General features: G+C 39.4%; 1 protein-coding gene across 1 annotated transcript; it reads right to left on the minus strand.

Annotated features, from left to right (window-relative positions):
* Positions 1–7,121: 7,121 nt before the first annotated feature.
* Positions 7,122–8,761, minus strand: LOC121264020 (protein ENDOPLASMIC RETICULUM-ARRESTED PEN3). The gene is given in 2 exon segments (XM_041167047.1): positions 7,122–8,470; positions 8,473–8,761. Coding segments are annotated over 2 exon segments (1,512 nt in total). The 5' UTR covers positions 8,684–8,761; the 3' UTR covers positions 7,122–7,169.
* Positions 8,762–13,211: the final 4,450 nt, after the last annotated feature.

Here is a 13,211-nt window from a genome sequence, read left to right on the forward strand (position 1 = left end):
AAGGCCCAAATATTTCATTGGCAAATAAGACACCTTACAATCCAGGAGGCTTACTAAACTGAGGATATTAGAGACCGCACCCATAGGAACCATCTTAGACTTGTCCAAATTCACCTTTAGCTCTGGCACTGCTTCAAAGCAAAGTAATAGTGCTCGTAGAGTTTGGATTTGGCTACTATTCACTTCACAAAATACTATCGTATCATTTGCAAAAAGAAGGTGTGAGATGATAATAGGGCCACCAGAACCATTGCTCACCTGAAAGCCAGATAAGAAACCTCCCCCAACAGCAGCCTGCACCATAACTATAACAAATAGAATAGGAGATAGAGGATCTCCTTGCCGCAAATCTCATGAACTATAAAAGAAACCAATAGGTGTGCCGTTAACCAAAACTGAGAACTGAGCGGTTGAAATACAATGACGCATCCATGAAATCCTCCTATCCCCAAAACCACATCTCTCAAGCAAGTATAAGAGAAATTCCCAGTTCACATGATCATATGCCTTCTCCATGTTAAACTTGCACAGAACACCTGAACCTCATTCCCGTAATCTGTGGTCCAAGCACTGATTTGCAATGAGTACTGAATCAAGAATTTGTTTCCCACGAATAAATGCATTATGAGACTTGGAAATAATGTGTTCCAACACTGGACTAAGTTGGTTAGCAAGAACCTTTAAGATAATCTTATATATGCTACTAACCAGACTTATAGGCCGAAAGTCTTCAATAGTCAAAGCCCGGTGTTTCTTAGGAATAAGAGCAATAAAGTTCGCATTAAGGGATTTTTCAAACTTTTGAAAAGAGTGAAATTCACTGAAAACCTACATAACATCACATTTCACAATGTCCCAACAAGTTTGAAAGAAACTCATTGAAAAACCATCTGGCCCCGGCGCTTTATCCTTAGCCATGCCAGATATGACCTTGTAAATCTCTTCTTCAACGAAAGGTCTCTCCACAACACCCACACTCTACGAGTCAATTGCCCCAAAATGCAAGGCATCAAGCTTTGGCCTTCAAGGAACCAATTCTGTGAAAAGGGTCTTATAGTAATGTACTATATGGTTTGCTACCTCGGGAGGAGAAGAAAGCACCTGAGAACCTGATTGAAGTGACTCGATAGCATTGTTACGCCGATGTGAATTAGCCACTTTGTAAAAGAACTTCGTACACCTATCACCTTCTTTCAACCAAAGGGCCCTGGATTTTTGACTCCATAAAGTCTCTTCTGACAACAAAATCCTCTCCAAGTTTGCCATAACCAAGCTCTTCCTCAATAACACCTCCTCCAAATTATCTCCCAATAACTCTTTTTCCTCTAGCTCTTGTAGTTCCTCCAACAGTGTAGATTTCTGATTGTCAATGTGAGCAAAAACCTCCAAATTACACTTCTTCAAGTCTTGTTTCAGTGCCTTCAACTTGCCTGCAAGAATGTAACTTGGAGTACCAATAAACTAATTCTCCACAAACCCATCCGCTGTTAGCCACATGTTTTCAAACTTGAAATACAGGTGCCCCTTGTGAATACCCCCACAATCCAAAATGATGGAAAATGATCTGAACTAACTCGAGCTAGTCGTTTCTGACTTACTTCTGGATATTGAGCTTCCCACAAAGGAGATACAAGGAATTTATCCAATCTCGACCAAACCTGCCCATTTGACCAAGTGTACTCACCCTTACCAGGGGGAGATCCATGAGGTCTAGATCAAAGATGAACTCGCAGAATTCTTCCATGGCCATAGAATTTCGACAGTGCCCTGATCGCTTACTAGGAAAGTGAATAGTGTTAAAATCTACACCACGGCACATCCCATAACAAATATAGGCCAGCCAACTCCTCCCACAACCTTCTCACGTCCTTATCCATGTTAGGACCATAGGAGCCTGCAAATGTCCATTCCCATCCATCAACCACATTTTTTGAATCTAGTCGCAACCGAGAAATCTCCAATACACTCCTCAATCGACTCAACCACTCTTTTATTCCACATAAGTAACATTCCACCTGAGGCTCCCAAAGAGGCCAAATGAGTCCAACCCATATACGAGAACCCCCATAAACTTTGCATAATTTTCCTATCAATAAATCGCAACTTTGTTTCTTGAAAACACATCACATCACCTTTCCACATCTGCAATAATGATTTGATACGGGGGCGTTTATTGCGATCATTGAGTCTCTGTACATTCCATAATAAAATCTTAGGCTTCATAATAAACTATATTACCCCTCCCTTTCGATCTATCCATTCCGCCACTCTCTTCTTTTACATCATAACTAATGGAACAAGTTAGCCTTTTAAGTTCCCTATCCCACTTTGTGGTTGACTTCGAATGACTAGCCTCCAGTGCTACAAGGAGAGCCTTAAATTGTTCTTCTTAACCTCCAAACGAAACCCTAATGACAGCTTGAATCTCCTCTACCTTCTTGAAAATTCAATTTAACGAACAACTCACATAATTAGAGCTAGGAGGGAGTGTACACAAAAGAGTTAGAATGACCCCCTCCTCACCAGTACTGGCAGGAACAAATAAAGCCAATTCCGATCCACACACTGATTTGATTCCCCACTGGCAGGAGCTAAAAATTTCAATTCTTCGACCCCATCCCTAAACTTATTCCCCTCAACAAAACCCATCTCTAGTGAAATAGAGCCTAACGGAGACCCTAGTAATGAAGGGCCATGCTCCAACAAAACTGATTGCACAGGAATCAGCTCTGGGCCTCCGACCACCACGCACGACTGAGTTTGTGCATTTTCCAAAGACAGCCCACGAGGCGACGACGAGAAATCAACCAAATACCCATCCTCTGCCAAGGCTAACTACACAGGAGCAGCATCCGGACCTTCGACCATCATGCACGGCTGAGTCTAAGCACTCTTCAACAAAAACCCACCTGACAACGACTGGAAATCAACCCTCAAGGTCTCAGCCACTACCAGCTACTCTACCATCTCGTCGTCCTCCAAATCCTCCTGTGGAAATGACTCTACTGGCTCACCGTGGTGGTCGACAACGATCGGCGGTTCTTTCTGTGCCGGTGTGGAAATCGGCAAGGAGCTTATTAGCGCCACCGAAGAATGACTCGGCCCTTGGGCCAAAATATTGGGCATCGCCCGTTACTTAGCCCTCCACCCCTTCTTTGGGCCTACGGCCTGACCCAACCTAGTACCCAACATATCGGGCATCACCCTCCCTGCGCCCATCTCCCTCTGGCCCGAATCACAGCCCAAGCCCCTCCCTTCAATAAAGCCCGAATCACGGCCCAAGCCCATCTTCAGCACCTCCTTTCCTTTGACATAGCTTTTCAGCCAATATATTTCATCTAATAGAGTCCCGACTTTTTCCTTCATATCACCCAGCACCTTTAGAATATTTTCCTCATTTGCCCCCAACAATACGCTGCCATCTCCCCACGACTCTGCATGATCTCTGAAATGGCCACGCCTGGCACCATAGCACTCACGACTCGCGGTCGTACCTTCTGTGCTTGGAGCACCTCACTGTACGACCGTGAACTGCCTACTGTCAATGATGGAGCACCACCCTCACCCTAAACATCTTTGAGTTTCCTGCCTGGAAAACACTAGCTATTCTGTTTCTCACACTTGAAACAGAGGAAGGGGGATTGAGCTCCTTCAATGTATCTCCAAAGTTCCTCCACCCCTCCCCTTCCTTCCTTCCAGCACCACTATTAGACCTCTCCTCTTGTCATGCCCGAACTCCGAAAGAAAGATAAATCTACCATTATAATTACAATCCCTCCACACCATTAACACAATATTTCCTTTTCTACGAGTTCTTGAGAACTCTGAAGAGCCCAAAGATGCTACACATTCCTTCACCATAGAACCCAACTACCCAGGGCTTCATGATCTAAGGAAATGTATTTCACCACACGATGACTACTCTCTGTGATTCTCCACCACCTTTCATTCTCCTTTCTAAACTCAAATAACTTTTGATCAATAACAACCGCTCTGCACATCCCCATCAAAGCCAACCAAGACGGTAACCCAAACTGGACTAATACACTAATCTCCACAAGGAGATGTTGCCATTAATGCACCACTACCAATGGCAAGAAAAATCAACAAAGCAAGAATTGTATGGAGAGAAAATATTTTAGGAGAGAAAAAATGATAATGCAAAATGTAGATAAATGCATTGCAAGTTAACTAATATCGCACTTGAAAAGGCTTAATTGGTATGAACTACAAGTTCATTGGCCTCCACAAATACATAATCAATTCAATTTACACTAAGTGAATCATTCTCATTTCAAAATATAAAACGAATGAAATAATCAATTAAGTTTTGACTAATTTTTTTTCCTGGCAAGTCATGAAGAAGTAAAAAAAAAAAAAAAAAAAAAACCAAATACATTACATGTCATGAAAGGCCACTTTGTATCCTGCCTTTATAATATTATTCACCATACTGGAGCCCATATTTCCCAATCCTATGAACCCAACACTCTGTAATACATCAATGGTTTGAGAAATTTGAAGTAACTCTGCAAAAATGCATAACAATTTAGAAGACTCGGAAGGAAAAACACCAGATTTTCAAATGGGTAGAGCTAAAAACATCTACAGTAACAATGCCAAAAACATCTCCTAAGATCACTTATTAAACAATGCAATCATAGAGATTATCCCAAAAAAATGAATTTACCCAAACACACAGAAATTCCAAATCTACGAAATCAAAACAAACAGAGATGAAGGCAATAGCACTATGCTCAGATGGCATGCTTGCAATGCATTTACCTAAAACGGGAGGGAAAAAAATTGAAGAACACAGAGTTATTCATTGAACATTAGCCCCTTGTCCATGCTCTAGTCGAGATCCCCCACATACAAATATGGAAGCGAGAGAGAGAGAGAGATTAAAGGCTACGACCGGAGAGAGAGAGAGAATTAGGGTGGAATAGAGAATGGTAGAAACGAACGGATAGAGAGAGAGAGAGAGAGAGAGAGAGAAAGAGAGAGAGAGAGAGATGCACATACACACGAATGGAGAAAGAGATAGATGGAGGATTGAGAGATTCACCTCCTTGATGAGGTGCGACGGCACAATAGTAGGCACGACTTAGGAAGGACGACAACAAACTCACCGAGAATAGAGAGGGAGTATCGAGGAGGGGGAAAAGAAAAAATGGGGGAGAAGGAAACAAAACAAGTGAGAAATTTGCTTAGGTTATTATAATGACCTTTTGCGTCAGTGAAAACTTGCCGCAAATATAACAACACATTTAGCGGTGCGAAAATGTCGTTGTCAAAGAGCCAAAATGTGCTATGCGAGGGCTTCTTCTACCAATTCTATTTTCGGCAAAAATAGTCTTTTTAGAGGTCATTTTCTCGCTCACTATAACAAAAACGCAGCTACAGTTAAAAATGGCTTCTTCTATCGAATTCTTGCTCACCGCAATTTTTTTTGCCCGCGATCATCTAAGCTATTCTGAGATTTCATCTTGTATTTTCTTATGGAGGAATCTCCCTCGAAGAGAGCAGTTATCTTTTCAATTCAATACAGTATTCCATTTTCTTCCGCAACATTTCCATTACTATTCTATTACTAGTGTATTATAGCACCGCAGCTTGAAGAACCTCGAAGAGGTCCAACTGCTGCTGCCCAGCCTTCCTCCACTGCTTGTCGCCTCCATCTCCAGCTATCTAGCTTGCTCTTTCTATTCCCTAACTTTCTATTTAATTTTAGTTTGAACTTTATGGTGTATTTTTGAGATCTTTGGCTTAGAACCATTTTTTTTTGGGATTCTATTTCCTGCTTGTTTAACTTGATGTTAGTTGTTTTTCTTACTCCTTTAAGTTTCCATTAGATAGGTATTATAACTGTTATGGATTGATTTTAAGAATTTTGTGATTTGAATACAAGGATAAACTCTAAGTTTGATTAGTTATGCTCCTTTAAGCTTCCATTAGATAGGTATTACAACTGTTATGGATTGATTTTAAGAATTTTGTGATTTGAATACAATGATGAACCCTATGTTTGATTAGTTAGCTTGCTTTACAATTTCGTATTTAATTAGTTTAAAATTTAATGTTTAATGTGCTGTTACTTAAATTAGTTTAGTAAGTTGCCTCTTGGTTAATTAATCTCAGCAAGTTTAGTTTAGTTATTAGTTTACTATTTTGTATCTTGGTCTTTTACTTTTCCTTACTACACTAAAAAATCCAAAAATATGAATCTGGTCCATGACCAGTACCCTTTTCATTTCCGTTGTCCTCTTTCATTCATTGCACATATCGCCACTTTTATTTTTTCTTTGTAAATATTTTCACCATTTATACAAGTTTGATTTTAAGTAATTTTTCCCGATGAGACAATTTAGAAATTTTATTCCTAATTATTACGCGGCACCCTCCTGCATTTGGGATAGCCTTTATTCTGTTTATTTTTGAGTGAGTCAGATATCGGGAGTGGGCGTGGAGGTCACCGTCGGCTTGTGCTAGTGATCAATGATTTTTGTAGGCCACAATTTGTAGATTTAGCATAGGGGAGATAAGGTAGTCCATGCTTAACCCAACTAAAAACAAAAATCATTGTGGCCTATTGAGCAATAACAAAAAGATTGCTCAATAGGCCATCAATAGACATTATGAAATTAGAGTGGCTCGATATGGTTGAATTATATAAATGCAGAATTGTATTATAGAATTATATATAGAAAATAAGAAAACAATATAGCTAACACATTAAATACTTCCAACGTTTAGGAAATAACCCAAACACCTTCTTAAGTAAGTTAAGGTTTCATATCATAAATAACCAAAATAAATGAATCAAAACTAAAGATAAAAGCCTATTACATACTCACCCATGAAAGAAAGCTAGAACAACATTTCCTACCCACAAAATCATACTAAAATATGAAAGGGAAAAAAGAAGATAACTTTAAGAGCAGAACAAAAGGATGAAAGCTTAAGTTGTATATAATAATTATCTGTTGAGAGGAAAAGGACTAAAACAGAGCAATATATTAGGAAAAAAAAAAAAACATTGCGGAAACAAGCCATGGTTTAAAAAAAAAAAAAAAAATGTATATATGCAAAAAATGTAAATTACAAATAAAATAGAAATTGCAAATAAAATATGAATTATTCCCATTCCATAATATATATTGTTGTTGTTACAAAACTAGAACACAATTAGAAGAATGAGAGGTTTCCCAGACCTCAATACCTTCCGAATCTTCTCTACTAACGAACAATCTGTTCCCACCACCTTCAATTCTCTTTATTATCCCTCTCTCCGAGTCCTCCACCTTGTCCACGTAATTCCTCCTGTATAAACCCTCCCATTCTTCCTTCTCCTTTTCTTTTTCTACTCCTTCCACTCTCGACCATACCTCTAAACTTCCCTCTCTTCCCACAAACACTTGCTTCCCGTAACAGTGAATTACGCTACTGCCCTCCCCGCTCGTCTTCCTCATTCCCGGGTTCTTGTCTTTCAAATACACCCACGGATCCTCCCCTAATTTACGCAAGTCTGCCATTCCCAGATCCCCCGATTTCGAACATATCTTGTACAGAGTCGACTCCTCCGCGTCTGCGTCCACGTCAGCGAACGTGTCTCCGTACCTATCGCTCCGTCCCGAACCTGGCTCGTGCGTTTCCCAAACCATCTCTCCGGACCTCGAGTCCCACAACCTGATGTATCCCGAATACCCGAACGCCCCGCTCGAGACCGCGCTTGCAACCACCACGCTCTTCTCCGGTAGCCACGTCAGCTTCCCGGGGACGGTGTTCTTCGACGAGTTACCTGGCTGCCGGCCGAGGTGCCACGTGATCTGGAGCGTGGACTTGTCGATCACGAGGATGGAATTCTCTTTGTGTGGACAATCGAACGAGGCGAAAACCGAGCTCGGGGAGTCTGCGATCGCCGTGACGCGTGCTTTATAAATACGTGGATCGGAGGGATCGGTCCAGTGAGTCGAGCCGACGAGACGGTCGCTGGAGATGTCGTAGAAGTGGAGTCCAGCGGCGGATTCTGATCCTATAGCGGCGATTTCAGGCCAGATTCGGTTAATCGATGTGATGTCATCCAAGTGAGTCCGTATCGTCGCGGTATGGAGGAGATTCCAATCATAGCTGGAGACCTGACCTCCATGGGCCATCCAAAAGGAGCCGTCTTCGGAGGCGGCAGTGAACGCAGATGGATGGCCGTCAGAGGCAGGGCGGACGGTTGCGACGACTGAGGCATCGATCCCGGTGAACGGAGGCGGCGACATCGCGGACCTGAGGTGCGACTCGATCCCGTAGTAGAGTGCCTCATCAGCAAGCTCTTGCTTGGAGAATCTGCGAGCTGTGGAGGGGAGACGATTTGATCTGAGAAGGGAGAGGAGGACTGAGAAGATCTCGGGATCCCGGTCTATGAAAACCGGGTCGGTGTCGTGGGCAAGCCGATTCGATAGGACAGCCAAGAGCGATTCGGAACCCCGGAGAGGATGGTTGATTGGGTGGTCTCGAAGAGCTTGCCACCGACGTTGAGCTTGACATGGTCGTTGGGTTGATGCCCATGGGAAGGCTGGGAATTCCCGTTTTCCATTAACGGAAGACCGTGGAAGGCTGGAAACTGAATCCTGATGATATCGAATGGTTCAGGAAGAAGATTAGAGAGGGACACCGCATCGAGAGAGTGCATTTCTAATTTTCTTCGTCAAAATGACTTTCCTACCCTTCTCTTTTCAACAAAATACCAAATCATGGTACTGGATAGGTTGAATCTCAACTCATCATTACAATTTTTTTAAATTTTAACATAAAATATAATAAACAATTTAATTTTTTTAAATATCAAAATAATAATAATAATATTAAAAAATAATATTCTAATAATATTTTATCATCTTAACTCAACTCACTTTAACATCTAAATGTAGCCTCAAAATTGCATGTAAATGAAAAAAATATTCAAAATGTACAAGGTTAACTAATGTGGAAATAAAGGACAATATTGTCTTGTAAAAATAGAGCCTAATACAACAAGAGAAATTATAGCTGCCATTGTGAATACGTAAATGACATACAATCACTTTAAAAAAAATGAATAAATATGAAATTTACATGAAAAATTAATTTCTAATAATAGACCATACTCTTTTTTAAAGCGACTGCACGATACTTGTGTATTCCATGACTATATATAATATTACTCATACAACAATACAATTGGAAATAAAACTTAAAAGAGTTATATAGAGGTATAATTATTTTTATAATTTTTTATATAATTATGTTTCAATTGAAGACATGTACGTATACTAATAGTATTTTATAAATTATTTTATAAAATATCTCTTATTTAAAATAGAGGTATATAAAGAATTATGAAAATGGTTGAATGTATATATTTTTTCTTTGAAAAAATTCAAATAAATTTGTTTTAGACCGAGATTTCATGCATGGTGAAGCCGATAAAAGTACGTCATAGAAAAGATCTTTTGATGTAATCCATTATTTAGATGCAGAGGTGTGCAAAATTTCCGATACCCTGATTCCGTTCGAACTTTGACAGGGCTCCGACTCTAATAGAATCGAAATTTTTGAAATTCAAAATAACTCCGACACCACTAATTAGAGTTTGAAGTTAAAGCCGGAGCCCATATAGGCTCCGTATTTCAACTATTTATACCTTATAAATTATATATTGTAATATAAACATCATATAGCCAAGTGGCCTAATGGTTGAGACACGATTTTGGTTCTTAAGAACCTACGTTCGAGTCCCTTATGTCCCATTTCGTGTTTTTGAATTTTTTTTTAAGAAAATCTAAAATGACGCCATTTTTAATAAGATATATATTCATCTCTTTCACAGAACGAAATCCTAACCTACACATTTCCTCTCTTCTATCTTCTCCATCCAGGTTCCAGCGCCTCCATGAGTGACACCACTCCATCATCTAACAGGATGTTCGTCGACTTTACGTCACGGTATATGCTCGTGTTCTTTGCACCGCAGTGAAGATACTTCAGCCCAGGAGCGGCACCGATGCAAATCCAGAGGCGCTGCTTCCATGGAAGAGTGGCGCTTTTGTTTTTTGGAGAAGCTCACAGAGAGCCCCACGAGCCATGAAATCGTAGACCAAGAATCATTTCATCTTCACATCTTGGTCTTCACAATATCTGATCAACGACACGGCAGAACTAAGAGAGCAACTCGATTTCTTGATTCTTTTTCTTGCATATACTGCTCGTTTTCTTTTCATTAATCTTGTGAGAGAGTAGTAGACCCATTACAAGTTCTCTATAGCTTGATTTGTGTATATAATTTCTTGATGTGGATATTTTTGCAATTTGATTTGGTTTAGTTTTTGCTTCTGTGGGTATTTTGTTAGGTCCCAATTCAAGACATCATCTTCAATTCACTTTGTACTTTGTACGATCTGATCTCCACTTCTCCACTTCACCTCTGTCTTATTTCTCATGTCTCTAGGGCTTTTGTTGCCACTGGGTCTCTAACAGATTTTGACAATAAGATATTTGCATTTGCCATTTGGATCTTTTCTTTTCTGTAGGTATTTTGGCAATCACCTTCAACTTCCTGACTCCGACTCCGAGAAATCCGATCGGAGTCGAATTTGACCCCATCAAAGTTGGAGTCGGATGGGGTTTTAACCTCCGACTCCAATCGGAATCAGAGGTTTGAGGTGAGCATTCTGTTGGAGATGGTACCCACCCGTAACTAGGGGATTATTAAGAGAAATAGGAGTTAGCAAAACCGGTCATAACCAATTGGAACCAGTTGTTGAATTTCGAAACTAGTTGAAATCGGTTGAAAACTAGTCAGTCAACAACTCAAATTGAGGAAAATTGATGTTGATCGGTTTGGTCCTGATTTTAATTATGTTCAAACAGTGAACCAACCGATTATATATATATATAGATATATATATATATATATTATTCTTATATAAACGACGTTGTTTAATTTGAGTAAGTTAAAAAGTGTCATTTGCATCGTTTTGGTAAGGGCTTTGATTCTTCCTCATTTCTCCGTCCTCCTCTCAGCCCTGACTCTCAATCTGTTGTCATCCTTTCTCTCTTTCATCTCTTAGACCTCTTGCAATTGGAACGCCGAGCAGCTCTAGATTCAGGGGCTCTCGCTATAGCTGAACACGAGAAAAAGATCATTTATACCAATACTGACAACATACTTTGATCTTGCTCCCCCGCTACCGACCTCTGTTTGGTCTAACTGACATATTTCTCTCTCTCTCTCATTCCTTCATCCCAAACTGTAGAACCGATTAGAATTGATTTGGCCGGTTCTCTCTCCCAATCAGCCCGTTCGGTTTCGATTTGGACCAAAACTAAATCGATCGTCGGTTTTGCAGGCCCAGGGATTATAATAGTGACTGAAATTCGTATTTAGAAGTGGTTCTTCTACTCATTTTCGTGTAGGTCGGGCGGAGTCAACAAGTAGGCCGGGTGCAGGCAACCACTGCCTAGCCCTAGGTTTGGGGGCCGGGGTTTCCACGGGAGAGAAAAACTGGGCACAAGTACAAAAAGTATTCTACGGCTTAGGCTCATCAGGGTCTGAACCAACTGGAGTCCAAAGTCAGAACCTAAGCAGCCCAAGTCACCCATCTGGATTAGGATTCTGCTGCTGAATCTGAAAAACAGGCCCAAAAAGAAAGAAGTCAACCTCAATCTTAAAATCCAGCCGCAGAGTGGAAGGAAGGTACGAACAAGCTTTTATTGCAGCAGTTGGGAGAGTCTGAAAATTGGAATCCGAAACCATGTTGCCTCATTAAAACGTTTAGGGTCCCCCATGCTATATGGGTCACACCCTTAGAGGACTTGTACTGCTCTATCCCAAGTAATGGATCTCTATTTTGTACATCCATTACCCAATGGCCAATGTCAGAATAATGCTTCCCTTGCACAAGAAAATTATCATTATTCAGTAAAAAACAGTACTTCTTTCATGGTAGCAATCAAGCAAAGATATTTATTTACTAATTATATATAGATCTAGAGCTTAATTATGCTGCCTCAGCTTCAATAAAGTCTTGTCCTTTGGTCTGCCATAAATTCTTTCAGAAAAAAAGATACCAAACCAATTTGCCCTTTTAGCTCAAAGTCTCACCTCCAAATGATATACCATTTATTGTTATCAAATGGATGATGAATGAAATCCTCACTATGTAGAATGTGGGAGAGATTTTATCATTTATAAGTTTATAACGAATTCAATCCAAAAAACGACTTCAAATATGACATTAATTAATGCCTCTTAATCAGATCATATTTGTGTCAAAAGCCAATCATCAAAAATATATTTTAATAATATTTTATTCAAATTTTAACTTTAATCTCAATCCATCTGTAAAATAAAAAAATTAGAAATTTCTAATCTACCAATAGGGCTAATGTAATAGGACGTGATGGATCATGAATTAATGTGGCCATGTGTAATACAGTCTGTTTTTTTTTTTTTTTAAAGTTGATTTGGATTTATGGGAGTATTAATATCGCACTGTTATGTCAACGTGCATACAGGGCTGAGTTGATAAAAAAAGGCACACCCAAAATCGAGCTGGTCACATTAATGAATATTAGAGGAGGTTATATTATATGGTCCCCATTTATCCAAATCATGCTTGGAGAAAAGGGACCACAAACCTAACCCTCCACACAATAATGGCCAACCCGAAGTTCACTTATTATTAATATCCAGCCCATAAAAACGGTTCACAGGTTCAATTATCAACTCACAAACTCAAGGACCCAAAACCCAAAAAAGTTGGCCAGTTGTCAAGATCTCCTTTTAATTCATTCAATGTTCTTTCTTTGAGAATTATATATATTTGGTCTCTGCATAACATCTCATGAAAATAATTTTACATCCTACATATATATATATATACTACTTACATTCTTTAAATATTACAATGCAAGTTTAAACAATTTTACTTTTAAAATTATAAAAATATCTCTTTTAAAATGATTTTTTTTTCTCATTTAATAAAAAGTCTAGACATACAGTTCTCAAGTGAAGATTGTAAATAAAATTTCTCATAAATATATATATATTTATATATATATATATATATATGTCACTTTGCTTTATCTTGAGTGGGGTATTTTAATCAACTTTTTACTAAAACAAGACTGATATTGTTATTGTCAATTAGTCAGCCTAGCTGTAACTTACCTTTCATAAA

Source organism: Juglans microcarpa x Juglans regia, chromosome 5D (assembly GCF_004785595.1).
Source record: "Juglans microcarpa x Juglans regia isolate MS1-56 chromosome 5D, Jm3101_v1.0, whole genome shotgun sequence".
In the NCBI taxonomy this organism is placed as follows: Eukaryota; Viridiplantae; Streptophyta; class Magnoliopsida; order Fagales; family Juglandaceae; genus Juglans; species Juglans microcarpa x Juglans regia.